Below are 17,829 nucleotides of genomic sequence, written 5' to 3'. Positions count from 1 at the left end.
TATAATATAGTAATTCAACCGTTTATGATTTATTATTTTAAGATCATAAAAATATTTCTGCAGGTAACAATTGATGGGTATTTTAGATTAGGGACTAAGGAAGGGCTTTTAAAATTTTTATATAGAAGGTCTCAATTCTCAATATGCCAAAAAAATTTAATAACACTTGACCAAGTTTCAAGAGAAAATACATTTGCTTTACGTACAATTGCAACTCAACAATCTACAGAAACTGGACAAGGTTTTATAAAATGCACATGCAAGACTAAGTGTCAATCCAAAAAATGTTTGTGCATAAAGAAGAATAATATTTTATGCAGTTCGAAATGCCATTCATAATCTGTATGCTGTAATAAATGAATAATAACCAATAAATAATCATAAACATATTTTGATTTAATACATTACCTAACATAGTATTGGCATCCTATAAAAATCCTGGGAAATCTATAGATTTCCTAGGCATAATATAAATTAACATTCACATTTAATACATTGCCAAATAGTTCAAGGAATTATATAGAATGCCTAAGAAATTTATAGAATGCCTATATTCAACACTTTGCCGGTAACATATATAATATAATGCGAGTACTCCCCTATTATGATCTGTAGATATATACATTTTGAACATTATAGTGACGAATTGGTACATTGTTGATTGTAATCGATTATTTAAAATATTTTATGCTCTTCAAAACACAAAAATACAAAACATTTCATTCTGTAAGAAGGTATAGGTAATAAGTATCAGTGACGGATTCAGAGGGGGGGCTAGGGACCTAGCACTTACTCTATCTAATGTAATATAACACTCATAAATAATTTTAAAAAAGTATATATTATGACTTATGAAAATATGATTGATTTTTTCATGTAATATATTTTACTTGAATTATTATTTCAGTGTTAAAAATAAAATAAGAAAATAGTTATTTTACAAACATTTGGCTGAAGTCCATCAGTATAATAAAGGGAGAACTTCGTTGGTTATATTATGACTTTTTTGTTTAAAATTGTAATATATAATACTGTATATAACACTAATGTTAAATATTTTTACAGTTCAAAATAACTGCTATTGACATAATATTACACACATTTAAAATTACAACAACAAAATACTACTTCAATAGGAATTTGACAAAATAAAGATAAATTCTCAAAATCAACAGAATTAATTTCACCATATTAATTTTAAGGTATCAAATAAAGCCTAAAAACTAAAAGAATGTTTTTCTGTAATGTAAAAATTGCTTTTTGTATTTACGTGTTTTTTTTATTGCATAACTGATAATACAAAATATACATAAAATTAAATAATAACATTTAAAAAATATTATTATAATTATTATTTAACTTAATATATTCTAACAAAGAAATATTGCACCTCACTGAGAAAAACCTGTGCGGAGACCCAGGGTAAACTATATTGCATAATATATAATTGATATACAAAACAGAAATAATGAAATAAAATAAAAATTATATTTTTTTATCATATATAATTAATTTTACGCTCCCAGATTAGCACAATCATTGTTTGTGGTACAATGTAAATAATATTATCTATGGATCATAGAGAAGAAAAACCGGTTTTCTGTCAACAGTAGCTAGGTCGTTATTAATTTAAAAAGTGTAATGTTACTGCTTTATTGTTAAGCCAAAACACGTCTGTCAAAATAGTATTTTAATTACAATTGTATGATTAATTAATTGCACATGCACGATGAGCCGCCGTAATAATGTATTTTCATTAATTTTATTTTGAATTTTTGCACATATTATTAACTGAACCTGTATATATATTGTGTTGTTCAACCGGCTATTATTTTAAAGATAAAAAAGGAGTTTTACCAATTTAACTTAGTATTTATAAAATAAAACATCTAGTAAATTACGTCTGTACCTACTGAGTATAATATATTATGGCCCATAGGTATACAATATTTTTAAATTCGATTAAGTAGAATGCATAATATATAATTTATCTAAAAAAATATTAAAAGTTTGAATCATTTTCTAATAAGTTATTTTTATTTTTAAATAAACTGTTTGCTATAAAAAAATATTCCTACACTTACTACCGAATACATATTATATGAAGTATAACCAATCATTTTTTTCGGGGGTGGATTGACACGCTGATAATGAGTGATTAAAAATACTGTAAAGAGTATATAGATGGCAGAGAAGAAATTTCTGCATGTTTTACTCTGCATAATAAATAATAATCTAGTGATGTTATATCAACGAGATAACTAACTAACTGAAAAATATTACATTATTGTAGCTAAAATAATAATATCTATCGACTTTATTTTGTGTATATTATTATATTGTTAAGACTAGCTGAACCCGTGCACTTCATTGCCCGTAAAAATATTGAAAAAATTACGATTGTTACTTATTTGCAACTTATTTTGGGTGTAACTTGCTGCAGTAAGTGCAACTCAGCAACCCTGGTAGGCGATGTACAATAATTTGATTTGATGCAAGCTTTTACCTGATCTGCCCGAATAACCAATAATAAATAAATTCTAATTTCTACTGTAAACTGTAACCAATGGCAACTATTAATAAATAAAAATAAAATTTACAATTTCCATCGTGAACCTCAATATCCCTGTTTAAGCACCTCTTTAAAATGCAAATTTCAGCAAATCCTTTTTTATTGCACGGTGAAAATATGAGAGGAACCTCTATTTCAAATTTCAAGTTCGTACGTTGCGTAGTTTTTGAGTTACAGCGATCAGTGACTAAGTGGTATTTGGATTTTATATGTATAGATAAACACATTGCGTTTTAAAAAATTATCCAAAACACATGTATTATTTACTAGACAAAGTTTTTAGTTTTTTGTTGTTGTTGTAATAAACATATTCGAATAATATTGTTTAATATGTATAAAACACATTGTACTATATCTATTCAAATATTATTCCTTACATAGGTACTATTTCGGCTACAAAACGTTATACCGAATATCATATTATATTACTATTATCATTTTTATTATTAATATTAAGCGCGTATACGCATAGGTACATGAGGAATCTGTTGCGTGCGTCTAAATCCAATGTCCGAAATATAATACCTAGGTATACTACGTGATTCCTTGTCGCAACCATAATATACATAATTCGGGTGTGAAACTTGGTCAGTGTCCAAGAAGCGTTTGCATGTTACGATTCGGTCATCAGGAAATCAGTTACACAACGTCAATTTAGATTAGTATTCATCGCCGGAATCGCACAGACTTTTACTACGAAAATTCCATACGGTTTCATTTCTCTAAATTATAATAATAATATTATACCTAATAATAATAATATTGTATCGGTCTTGCACACATATAGGTATACAGGTCGATATTTTTTTCCAGACACACGATTGTACATAATATTATGGAATTGTTCGACACATTATTTTATTATTATATTATCGAACTCCGGACCACATATATGACATACGTATAAATTATAATATGGCGTGACGATGTCTATAATAGTATTTTGCATAAACAAATGTTATATAACACGCTCTATGATGCCTGCGAGGGACTAAAATGTTCGCGTAGGTCAATGCCATTTATTGAACAATATCGATTTTTGTACAAATACTAATACAATAATAAAATGTATTAATATTTGAATTTTAAAATAAAACGATCGAAAAAATGTTGTATTATGTAATATTGACTAAATCTGATTACAATATTATACTGATATTTTAGCCGCCATCCGGAGACATTTTAAAGTGCCAGTATAAAAATACATAACAATATAATATAAAATTACAATTCGTACCTAAACTATATTATATACTTAACCGATATTGTATTCTTACAAATGATGACAGGCGGGAAAAACGTGTTAAAAAACTGCATCATAAATAATATTTTCTTCTAATAAAAGTCTACGTATTTTGACTATATATTATGATATACATAGTAAGTGTATAAAGGCATTCCATACACATAAAGAAGTTTACATAATATTGGCAATATTACGAAACTACAAAATAAAGAAATACCATATTTATTATATAAATCTCAATTGAAGAAAACTATTGAGGCACCCGGTGTCAATGTAATTTTGTCCACAAAAATACACCCCACGGGAATGATAATCCTGTCCTGTAGAATCAAATTCGATAATTTTTTTTTATTAGTAAGGGTAATATTTTACAGTCCACATTGAACTCCGTTTATCGATATTTTAATCTCAAACTTTATAATGTTTCTTAAAATATAAGACAATTTTAAGCTTTTTTTCACAAATTATTATATGTATAACAGTACTTAAAATAAATTAAAAACAGGATTTCAATGCGGCTTGTAGGATGTCTTCTTTTCTCGGATAAAAAATACCTAGAATATCCGATAATTCGACCAAGCCTTAGAATTTTTCTTGTGAAGTTATTTTTGTTGATATAATACACCGTATAAGCCCCTTTCCAAAAAGTATCGGGCAGTAGATTAGTAGAAGAGTATTATAAAATGAAGGTGACAACTAAAATATTAAATATAATTTTTCAATTTTATAGAATTGCGAAAAATTTAAAAAACAAGTTCCTATCAGCCCCTTAACGGTTCTAAGGTTGCAGGACATACAACAGGATGATACATTTAATTTGCTTGTTAAAGTGCTAATTATAGTCAAAATGAAAAAACTAAATTTACCATAAAAATATGTTAAAACGTTACTTTTATAAATTAAAAAAAACCAGATAAGTCGCATCGCTATATATCATAGGCTTTGAATGTATCTCGTTATTGAGTTCACTGTAACGAATGTTTTAAATTTGAGTTCAATGGTAAATTATTGCATAGGTACGAAATATGATTTAGAGTGGGACAATATTTTGTCAGCCACAATTAGTAATTATGGATATTGTACTTAATTGTTATTAACTACTTAGAATTACTATTAGTAATTTATTTTCTATTAGAAATATGGTAGGTTGAACTAATTTTTGTTAAAAACAAATCGCATATTATATTATATAATATTATAAAATATAACGTCATATACTATTACTTAGCTGTTGCCTTATATAAATCAATACCAACTTACCGTAAAACTATATGTTCACGGTAAATACAAAATTTTTCTAAATATCTTGAAAATGTCATTGTATGTAAATAATAATATCAAAAAGTTCAAAAAACTAATATATTTTGAATAATTACAATTTACAACAAAAGAATTAAAATCGTTATTTTATTTTGTTTGATTATATAATTTTGTTAACATTTTAACTTCAAATATCCATAAAAAAACCTATGTATCTTATATTTTTTCATTATTTTAAATTTCTAAAATAGAAACTTATGAGGAACCTTAGGTGTGTATTTTAAGTTTTCATGCATTAACAACTAAAATTGAAAATTCTGTTACATATTCAACTACAAAATAATTTACCTGATTTTTTCGAGCTTTGTTAAAATGTATAGATATAAAACTATACAGGTACTTAAATTTTTTTATACATATTTTGGACTTAATCTTGCTTTTTTTTAAATGTCCGTATAGGTAATAGCATTGATTATAATTAATAATATTTATCATCAATGGTAATATAGGTATATTAGTTTATTTAAAGAATTTTATAGACGGCGTATTGTATAGGCAATTCAAGTACAGTTATGTTGTACACGTTTAATACAAGGATACATCTATTATTATTATATCTAATATTTTATCTGATAATAATTTATTATTGTGTTATTATGTGATACTCACTGCCAGAACATTTCAGATTGCTGTGTTGTTGGCCGTCTCGGTGACGTTGGCCACGTGCACCACCGAGTCGTCGATCGACAAGTCTCGTGCCGGAGACAAGGACCACAAGGCAGACGGCAAGCAGAAACGCGGCGCGTGGGGACTGGGATACGGCGGCGGCAGTGGATTCTACGACGAGGGCCTGAGCTACGGCACTCTCGGTGGTTACGGGCTGGGTAGCGCAATCGGGGCCGGTTATGGAGGGTATGGTTACGGAGGGGCTAGTTACGGTGGCTATGGTTATGCACCACGCCACTACCCCACGCACGTGCACACTGCCACTACAATTACCAAGAGCGTGCCGGTACCGCATCCATACCCGGTGACCGTCGAGAAGCACGTCCCGTACCCGGTGGCCGCACCGTACCCGGTCGAGGTACCCAGACCGTACCCGGTGGCCGTGCCCAAGCCATATCCCGTGTCTGTCGATAGGCCGTACCCCGTGCACGTGGACAGGCCGTACCCGGTGCCCGTGCCCCAGCCGTATGCTGTGCCGGTTGTCAAGCACGTCGGCGTCCCAGTACCACACCCATACCCGGTCGAGGTCCGCCGGCCGTATCCCGCGCTGCCTTTACCCTACCACAAGCCGCTATATTCCGACCACGACCTGTGGTGAACAAAGCTGTCCAGTGACTTGCACACCGTTCGTTGTATATGTGAGTATAAAACCTCATCCATAATGGATTTTGGTAGGGGGTAGGGGACCTAGAACCTGCCCAAAGGCCAAAGCTCACACCACACATGCATACATCCATTTAACGTAAAACACTCATATTTCAGAAGATACTAACATTTCTCCTACGTAATTTTAACTTGTTACAAAAAAAACATCTTTGGAAAAAAATATTTGTTAAAAAATATTTTGTTTTTAATATTTTTAAGTTTTTTACTCTTTAAAGGACAATTATATCATTCTTAATTTCATGAATATTATTCGGAGCATTTCGATATAAAAAAATGTAGATAGTAGCTTCTTAAAACTTTATAAGTATTGAAATTTACGACAACCGGAGTAGTTGACTCTAGAATTTTGCGGGCTTTAGCTAAAATTTAAATACTTATAACCTATAATCTACTCATCTATAATCATATTTTTCTTTACAAAAGTACTCAAAGAAATATTCTGCCTCAAAAACAGAATTAAAAATTATTTTGTTACGCAATAGTATACAAAAATATTATTTTATTAAATAATTATATGGTAGATAAAGTAAATAACTGTTGAGTGTCTTAAATTATTTGGATCACCCAGTAGACATAGTTTCACATTTTTTAAAAGAAGTATTTAAAAAATTTAAGTAAGCTGTGGATTTGTTATTGTCTACACGTGCATTTTAACCCTATTCATACGGCGATCGTCATATTTTATGTTATTATTATTGTCACCGCGGTAACGTTACCATACTTAACTATATAACACATATCAAGTCGATAAATCATATTATTATAATAATTCATAACATACAGATGATTCATTTGATGCGAATCGGCCGCCAATGTGACCGTTTTTAAAACATTTTGATACACGAAATTTATGAGCTATTCGTTTTAATAAATTGTGATTGCTATTAATTGACCGAGTGACAGTCTACGGTCATAACTCATGATGGCCCTAAAATAACTATGGTGTCTGTTATGATCGTGCCTATAATGTCTATGCGTATATTATATTATATTATAAGTACGCATTACCTGCGGGCACGTGAACACTGAACGTACCTACTCGTTACTGTGTACAAAATACAATTACGAATTATTTACTCGGGAATGATTTTTTAATTTTAAGCCGTTTGCATAGCCAAATAGGTAGCTACAATAAGGTACATCGATAATAATAATATGTTAAAAATAGATTTGTATACTACATAATTAATTGTATTATGGTTTCGTATGAGTTGAGTAAACGTGCCGAGTGATTTCAATGATAGCTATAATAATTATAGCTAATATAGCTGCTATATATACAATATTACAACAACTCGACCAATATACGCATGGGCGTAGTTTGATATAATTATCTGTGTGGCCGTGGGGACTATATAGAACTAGAAAATTATAAAAACATTTAAAACTATAATTTCGGATAAAATGTAAAAAATGAAAGTAAACACCATGAGGCGGCTACAAAAGTTTCTGTGCGGGGTTGTAGCCCCCATAGCCACCATGCATACTACACCCATGAATATACGCCATGCAATCAGACTTATTTGTGTAGATCGGGTGATCCATTTAGCGTAAGACACTACCATTATTTCAAAAACTACTAACGTATTTGAAAATGTGTTTTTCACATGATTTAAAGTTAAAATAACATTTTTATAAAAAAATGTTATTTCTTTCCATTGCTTAATCTTTTTTAATTTTAATTTTTTTAATGACAACAATGTCATATACATTTTTAATTCAGTTTTCTAAATCATTTATATCACAACATAGGTATATTTTTTGAATCACCAAAAATACAAAAAAAATTTTTTTTTTTTTTTCAAAAATTTTACATTGTAACGACTTAAAATGTTATGAATAGAAAATATTTTCAAAAAAAATTAGTATTTTTTTAAATAATGAATGACTTATGTTAAATAGATCACTCTGTATACTTGGTACATATGAGTAAGTGGTAAAAACGTATGAATAATAAAAACAATTAAATATATTTTGCATCCTACGAAATTTTAATCTACAAAACGACTGACGCGATATCTTCATCGCAAAATGTCGATATGATATTATTCTAATAGTTGTAAGATAATAAGCGTCAAATTTGTTAATGTATTAAGTAGGCACTATTATTATTACGTCCATCACAACGCTTGATGTAAATAATATATTGTGATTCGTCGCCCACCGTCACGTATATTCACAGTATTTACTATGTACGATTAGTCCATTCCCTTTTTAGTGTGCTCCGTAAAGTACGACACATAATAATTGTGCTGCAGTGTAATACGAAAATGTAAATGTGTAGCCAATATACATTGAAATTTCTCAAAAAGAGTTCATAACTGTGCCTCTCGACGGCTCGTCAGGCCTTATTGTTACAATAAGTAACAATTTTCAATCTATATAATAGTTTTTTTTATTTTAATTTAATAAAAATGGTATATTAATATTATGATTTTATGATTTTATATAATTTTACACTATCGACCTAATTGTGTTCTGTTATTCTTTTTTTATTTTTTTTATTTAGTTTCAGTTTTAAATACCACTTTTACATTTTTACTTTCTTATATAATATTGATTTTTTTTTTAATTTCAATATAAACTTTGAATAATATCATTGATTAAAATTTTCGATTTAAATATTACTTTTTATTTTTTAAAAGATTTTTAACGATTTTTAGTCTTCGCCCGCCCTACCTATATGTTTGAATAAATATAAAATAATATATATATATAATAAAAATAAAACGTGTGCAAACCGGAAATTATTTCTCAATAATATAATATAGCTGCCCGTTATCCTATCTATATTGTGTACGTTCGCATAGTAAAAAGTGAATATAATAATATAAACACTTAGGCATACACAATACACCTACCCACTCGTCTATAATATTCTCGGTTCTAGTATATAATCTGTATTATACACAGTCACACAGCCCGTTTGAAAACATTAACCAGATGCCCGGCTATCGTAGAGCAATCTCAAATTATGTTCTGTTTATATCGTGTCTTTGGTGATTTATATTATTATTATTATTATTATTATTTACTGTGCGATATTTATATTATACAACTGTTAAGTTATATATCATACGTTTCAGATACGCGTCTACACACGTCATCTACGAAATTGGCGCCTTATTACCATGTACCTACACAATATGCCATTGGACTTAAATACGCATGTGGATATTCAGATCACTAACCGCGTACGACTACCATTCATATTATAATAGAATATTATACTGTAAACATAATACATCGCGTACACTTTTCTCACACACTGACCGCGTATATGGTAACATCAGACGTCCGACTACGGCTGACATCCGATGCACCCCACACATTATCTTCCTGGGTTATTCTTTTTAATCAAAAATTCGTGTGTGTCTTAAAGTGGTAAACGCGTAGTGTTATAGTATTTTAGTATGTACCTTTATTATTATTATATTATACAAAAATGTCGTTTTTTCATTCAAATTTTTATACTATGAACTGTCATTTATAATACGCGAAGCTATATTATAATATTATGTTATGTTATTAGTAAGTTATTAGTTATTAGTCATATTACAGTATAAAGACACCGATGCAGTAGTTATGTAAACGAAAACCCGAAATCATATATTCTGTGACGAGCATTATTTCAAAATGTAAAACCATACTGATTATTATAGTATAATTATTATCGTATTTTACTATTATATTGTGTTATTACTGTTTGAGAGATTTTTTCACATCTGTAATAAAATGTTTTTATTTGTTATGTTAATTTATTATTTACGTGAACTGCGTACATATTTTATTTAAATAAAATACACGTCCACTTCAATGCTGCTTATAATGAATTATTACTTGTTTTTCATACTCACGGCCTCTAACTAAAACATATTCAGAACAAAAATAACTCGTTTATGCTTTTGAATAAATATTTTTATTTTTACATATTATATATGGATAATATTAAGGTGTACATAATTTTATCGGTTATCACACATTACACAACTACGTTTTTCTACGAAATTTTTACTCCAAGCATAGGTAACATTGAATGATAGTATTATAAGATGTGATTAGTTATTGTTTTTTTTGAAACGATTAAAATAGTCAAAAGAAATTAATTATAATATTTTAAAGGATGAAAATACCATTAAAATTTAAAATGACAAAGTTGTCATACTGACAAAATTGTAAAATCGTATATTTAGATGTATAATAGACAACAAATTCTCAGAAAACATTACTTATGCAGTTTAAAAACTATGAGGTTTATGTTACGTAATATAGTTACATTGAAAAATAATGACCAAAACCAAAATGTTTGGATAGAATTTATTAAATATAGAATTTAAAAATGTATCAAATATTATAAAATATGTGGTGGGATCTGATAAAAGATACAAAAGCCAAAAACAATGAACACTAAAATAAACTATAGTATAAATATTAATATGAATTGAGAAAACGGTAGGATATATTTTATATATATATATAATATTATACGATGTCACTCAATTCAAATTAGCTGTTCCAACAGATAAATTAAATTCAAACATAGTTTACCAACTTATATATTGTTATTTCAATAAAACCTAATATCATTTAAATACAAATTACAAATTCTAATTAACGGCAATGTTCAATGAAAATATTTCGAAATATTCGTGAACAAACGTAATATATTGTACACACATGACATATTTATGTCCTTAATTGAATGTACACCCACCTAAGACAGTCGTCAATAAAGACCATGCAAACATTCGTGTCTGCAGGATAGCTAAGAAAAGTGGCTGGCAACATATTACATTCCTGCATATTTCGGAAACTTGACGTCATCGAGATAAACGACTACACGTAGTATTTAAGTGCGTACATAATAATATATACAGGATGAATCATGAACCATGCTCTCCTCCCATCGTTTCCTTTAATAATAAATTTATTTAAATTATGTTTTTTGGATATTTAAAATATACTAAAACATCATTATTTCGAATTCTTGAATTTTTTTGTACCACTTAAGGAGTTAATTTGGTAAATAAATTGCTTAATTTGGAGCGAAGGAGTGAGCGGAGTAGGTGAAGTCTAGAATTTACTGATTTTCTTTTGTTTTTAAGATAGGATGCCCAAGTGAGTCGTCTGTCGAACGTTAGACCCAAGTATTTGACTACAGAGGTTGCTGGAATAATGTTATTGTTAAATGAGACTGGTGGGCAATCCCCCAGGCCTTAGTGAGAAGGTAATAAAGGATGATTTGGAGTCATTTGTTTTTATTTTCCATTGTTTAGACCAGATCTGAATCATATTTACGTGATTTTGTAGCCTATCGGACACTATTTGGGGATTATCATTTGCGGCCAGGATATTTGGAAAAAAAACACATCAAAAAAAAAAATCACATTTCTCGAGTTACAATTTCTACGAGTTAGTCTGATGAATACGTCGCTCACAAATAAATATATATTGGACTTGATTAGAAGTGTTAATCTACATAGTAATGTAGCGATCCCTCATTCCCTCGTAAAAAAATTTCCAATTTTAATGTAAAATCGGTGGTAGGTTCCTAGTTTTTGAACACTTCTATAGTTATAGGTATACTGGTATTTGTCATTTGGAATCATATGACGTATGGTTTGTGCCTCTAGAAATGATTATCTGTAAATTTGAAACCATGAAAACTACGAAAACAAAATTTCTAGCAATTTGTAATTATTTTACATTGATTAAATGTTATGACTTATGCAAATATAAATTTTTCATTATTTATTTTCGATGTAATTAAATTGAAAATATTTGAATTATAAAATAAAATAAAAAAACACATGAAAATAATTAGTAAGTATTTGGTTTAAAATACAGATACCTACTATGAGAGTAATAAAATATGTATTTGAGTTCCTACTTAAACATTATTGAACAGTTTTACTAAATACTTTTACTTTATTACTTAACATGACTATCTATTTATATAGGTGTAACTACCTAACTAAACCAATTAACTTTGTTACCTATTAACTTATTTAATGAGTTGTTTTTAATTATGGTGATAAATGGTACACAGAATTTTTTTATTGTATTAAGACATACTTTGTTAGTTATGTGTAGCTTTTTTAGGTATCGACTATCGTATTAACTCTATGATCATGATCGTAGATCAACTTTAAAGGATTTTAATGTTCCTTTAAATTCCTTTATTGAAAAAAAATAAAAACTTAAATTTGAATATTTTTATTTTTTAGCGATATTAAATAATGACTTTTAATCAGACTTTATAAAGTATAGATGCATTTTTATTTTTAAAATCAGCCTTGTGAATTTATACCATAACAATGTATGTTGCCTATGATCTAACAGAAGGAAAATCGTGATTCAACTGGTCAACTAAAGAAATTTCGACTCCTAAAGGTTAGGTTAGGTTAGGTTAGGTGATCATAGGAATACAGTTACCTCGATTAAACCAGTCGATAATAAGCTGAAACTATTATTTTGAATGCTCGGGTTGGCCATTTTTAAATCGTTCTATTGATTCTATAATACATATTATTATTATTATTATAGTTATACATCGTGCTGGAACTTCACAAGTAAAAGTAAACCATAATAAAATAGTGGTCGGTAATCTATGGTGACGATAAATTCATAATAATATACTTTTCAATGGAAAAATGAATAAGAGAATTCGTTGTAATCATGTGTTGTAAGTGTAAACAATAATAAATCATGAATATTATTGTGCAATGTTGGAATGAATAGTTCACTGTAATAAGAAATCGTATACAGTTGTGTACACATTATTGTAAAAAAATAATAATAGTAAAAGGAGTTACGTCTTCAAATGTGATACGACACAAGGGCAAGGTCAATTTCAAAAGACAAAGAAATATAGATAGCGCGTTAACTGATAATGATATTATTGATTATTAGTCATTACCTACTTAATTAATATCATTTCAGTAAAACAAAACAACCGATCCCACTACAAAATCAATGACAATACATGAACATGATACTCTGAGTGTGATGTTTTGTATAACTATCTATAATGTAATATACTTCCAAGCTAAGTGCTACTAATGGGTGGCTTCTTATTCACGCAACCTCATAATGTTTTTTTTCTAATCTCACATATACTTGAGCCTACTGAGTCAAATGTGACAAAAGTATCGGTTAAGGAGTTCTCTATTAGAATTTAAATACCGCATACGAATCAACACACGCGTTAACGGTAGATAAAGAAGCAGCCGAAGCTAATATAATAGCACAAACGGTACAAGCGCACAACTGAGCGTATTCATTGCGGACATTTTGGAGTTGATAGGAATAATATTAAAAGCACACAACAAAAAATATTTAATGAGGTAGTCTTAAACGTAAAGAGGAGGAGGAGAAAACAACCGCAAATCATAAATGAGCGATCGGTAATAATAAATCGTAGAATAATAAAAATAAATTTAACAAAAAAGGTTTTAAAGATAAAAAGTACGATAAAATGCCACCGTTGCGAGACATTAGGTCACTACGCGAACGAGTGTAGGACAAGCGAATATAAATTACCTACTTTTAGGAATCCGAACAGCGGTCAAGGTACAAGTACAGAGATTAAACGTGAATATTTGAGTACATTTTGAAAATATTGTAAAACTCCTACTCATGATATTAGTGAGTGCCGAAAATTAAAATACAACGAGAAAAAGAAATTTAAGGAAAAAAATAAAGAGGGCAATCAAAATAGATCCATTGAAGAAATACAATCGAGAAATAATATAATACGCATAATAAGTATTAAATAACACACATTACCCATAACCCAGAAACACATAACGTGTTTTTCCGATAAATGTATAAAAAAAACAAAATTAAATTATTTAAAAAAATTTTGAAATTAACATAATTCAAATATCAAGTTTAAAAGAACACATAATCGCAAATGAAAAAGACAAAAAAATATATTAAAAGTATTCATGCAAGTCCAGTAGAGACAGTAGGATCGGTAGTAATTCCGATTTATATTAAACAACAACCTTTTGTGATTAAATTCGATATTGTACTAGATAATTTCCCAATATCCGAAGCCGGTATAATAGGCATAACATTTTTAAAATTAAATAAAATTGTGTTAGATTGGGATAAATAAGTGGTTATAATACCAGAGAAAACAAATAATAAAGCATTAATTATTCCGCCGAGAAGTAATTATGTATTACAATTAATTAGAGCCGACAAAAAAATCGATCATGAAATAATAACTATAAAGAAATACGAAATCAATGAAGACGTAATTATAGCTAATTCAGCCTAATTGTATCAGTCCGGTCAAAGGTGATAAAATAATTAGTAATATTATAAATATATCTAAGCAACCGTTTATAATTGAACAATTAACAAAGAGTAATCTTAAATGGGAACCATACAATGATAATGTTTTTATTGCAAGCGAAGAGAATAAATCATTTAATAAAATCAAAACGATTAAAGAAACTACTAATACGGAACATCTTCATAAAGGGGAACGCGATAATATATTAGATCTATGTAGTAGGTTTTCAGGTTTATTTTTCTTTGAAGGTGACCGATTAAGTGCTACTGATATAGTTACGTATACAATCAATACACCTAGGTGCGTTAAGCCGGTTACAAATTAATTAATATCGGTTACAATTAGTTTCTAAAAGGTTACTAAGTTTGAGGATAGGTCCAGATTCTATAGTACAAAGTCAGGGGGCTACGTGAAGTTGCCCCCCCTCCCACAATGGAAATTGAGTTTTCTTGGAAACTGTTTGGTTACAAATTGTTTAATGTCGGTTACAATTAGTTACTCAAAGGTTACTAAATGTTGAAATTGGTTTGATGTCGGTTGAACATAGCTGGGAAGCCAACTTCATAAACGTGTTGTAAATACTTACAAATATTTCTATTAACATTAATAATATATTATTGTTCACACGGTATTTTCATATTATATATACCGTTCCTGAAACGAAGCCAAAAAGAGTCATAAACTCATAACCCTACAACACTGTAAGTTAATATCTGTGAAAAATAGTTAACATTTTTGCTCCCAGAATACTGATGCTTCAAAAGATAATGTCTTAAATCTAAATTATAGATTTAAACTAATTATAATTCTATTTGTTTATTATTTATTTTAGATTCTGAGTGGAGTGAATGCCAATGAAGTGGGTGTTTTTGTATATGTTATGGATCAGATATGGAGCAGATAATTTTCTTATACATTCAACATCGATGGTAATTTATAGTATAAAGTTATTTGATCTATCCGGGAATAACATTGTGGTTAAGTTAGGTTTAAAATCGGAAAATTCATAGTAATTTTATTAAGATCGGTAAAACTATTAAAAAACAATGGAAAACGGGAATATTTATGCAACATCACTAGGTAGTCATCTAAATCTATTTTGATTTTACTTGTAACTCAAAAAGGAATAATCGTATAGACTTGATATCTGTAAAAAAATTTTAAATTAGCATAATATTTTAAACACTATGAAATTTTCAAAACATTGTTGATATTTTTGAACTATTGTCTATTTATAATATACATCACTTTATTTTCAATTTATGTTGACAGTATTATTAGTTTCTCGGTCAAAAAGCTTGACATAATTAGTCCTTAAAACAGTTAAAAATATTGGGGATAATTAGTTACAGTTTTAATTCATAAAAGCTTGAAATTCTTCACAAAAATTCACCCAAATATGTACAAATTATTCTGTAGTTTAAAATTCGTAAATTTATAAATGTTTATACTTAATAGGTTTGTTAACTAATTACAAGAGTCCTCAAAAGTTATTGTTAAGCATACGTTTTTGTTAAGCGTTTAAAGTTCATATTTTATTAAAAATTGATACCTACTTAAAAAAGAAAAAAACCAATTTTTCTCGATAAATTTTTGTTTTTTTACTATAATTCAAAAAATAAACTAATACAACTTAAGGATTTGAAACTTTTCACCATTACTTATATGATTTGTTTACACAGTAAATATTTAAGCTAATTTTAAGCTATTTATACCATTAATACCGATATAGTTACACTTATTATAATGACGTTCTACTGTTCATCGGTAATGATTTATAAGCTATATAATAATAAGTGGTATTTTTATATAAATCAGTCAAACTACTGAGTCAAAAAAATAACCATAATAATATAACATAAACTCCCCTTAAAAAAAGGCGCAGATCCAATCGCCTCTTCTTTACTCAGTAACTTTTTTCGTATACAATTTATTTAAAATTTAATAAATCCGAAATGGAAGTTTTTTGCTATTACCTGATAATTAAATATAGTGATTTGCACTTAATAACTAGGTACACTAGTCGAATCCTATTCTAGTTCAGAGTAACTTTACTATTTTTTTCTTTGTTTTTTTTTTCACCCAACATTTTGAAATTAAAATATTATTATGTTGATTTTAAAAGTAGGTTCAATTAAATTATTTTCAATAAATTTAACAAGTTTAACCCCGTGTAAAACGGTTTACTTATAATTTATAACACACTACGTGTTATACGGTACACAGTGACAAATAATTTTAATTTTTCACTTAAATTACATTTTATTTACTAAATACTAAAAAATGTACTGAGTGCATGACAACGTGTATAAAGCCATAATTAGAGTAGCTGGAAATGATAAATATACTAATAAGCAAATAAATTAACAGTCAATTTGGTTGTCGGGTGTATATAAAGAGTACCTTAATATAATCGTATACGTATTTATGCGTGAGACATACACACGTTAAAAACTTAAATTGATATTACACAACCAGAATAGCGTATTACGTAATTGTTGAAATAGGTACATGACTACATGATGTCGAACACATTGTGAAAAAAAATTGTAACATATTTTGCTATTGATGATAATAGAAGTATAAAAATCGGGATAATTAAATTTCTACGTAAGTTATAAACTGGTTTTTTAATGCGATAGTTACCGAAACTTTTAATGATAAAAAAACATATGTACCGTCTCGCGCAGTTCGCTTGTGCACAAGTCTATGTTTTAATCGTCGAATGTTATAAAATAACGAAACACACATACTTATAACTGTTTGAAGAGTATGTAATCATATTTAACTATGGGAAAAAAAAACAGCTAAACTAACCTACTGCGCTATAACCCAAAAGCATATTATGTGTATCGATATAAGTTCCGTAAAACTGTATTGATGGCTAGTAATATGTTTGTAATATTTAAACCGGATAATTTCGATTCGAAATATATAATATAATATCAATGCGCTATTATATTATATTGTTATGATGTAATTAAAAACAACATGTAACGCCCGAGAATTAAAAAACCAGACTACTAAACAAACACGTTTTCTATTATAATATTA

At 28.6% G+C, this 17,829-nt stretch overlaps 1 protein-coding gene across 1 annotated transcript in view; it reads left to right on the top strand.

The window, feature by feature from the left end:
• The window catches only part of LOC100162435 (tetra-peptide repeat homeobox protein 1), an 11,808-nt gene extending 1,521 nt beyond the window's left edge, over positions 1-10,287 (top strand). Inside the window, exons 2-3 of the mRNA XM_001952274.5 lie at positions 5,764-6,442; positions 9,557-10,287. Of these exons, the coding sequence (XP_001952309.1) occupies positions 5,764-6,402 (639 nt within the window). The 3' untranslated portion in view covers positions 6,403-6,442; positions 9,557-10,287. The remainder of the gene's footprint in view (positions 1-5,763; positions 6,443-9,556) is intronic.
• Positions 10,288-17,829: the final 7,542 nt, after the last annotated feature.

This window comes from Acyrthosiphon pisum, chromosome A1, assembly GCF_005508785.2.
Source record: "Acyrthosiphon pisum isolate AL4f chromosome A1, pea_aphid_22Mar2018_4r6ur, whole genome shotgun sequence".
In the NCBI taxonomy this organism is placed as follows: domain Eukaryota; kingdom Metazoa; phylum Arthropoda; class Insecta; order Hemiptera; family Aphididae; genus Acyrthosiphon; species Acyrthosiphon pisum.
The sequence above is the reverse complement of the archived record's forward strand: the minus strand, read 5'-3'. Positions and strand labels throughout refer to the sequence as shown.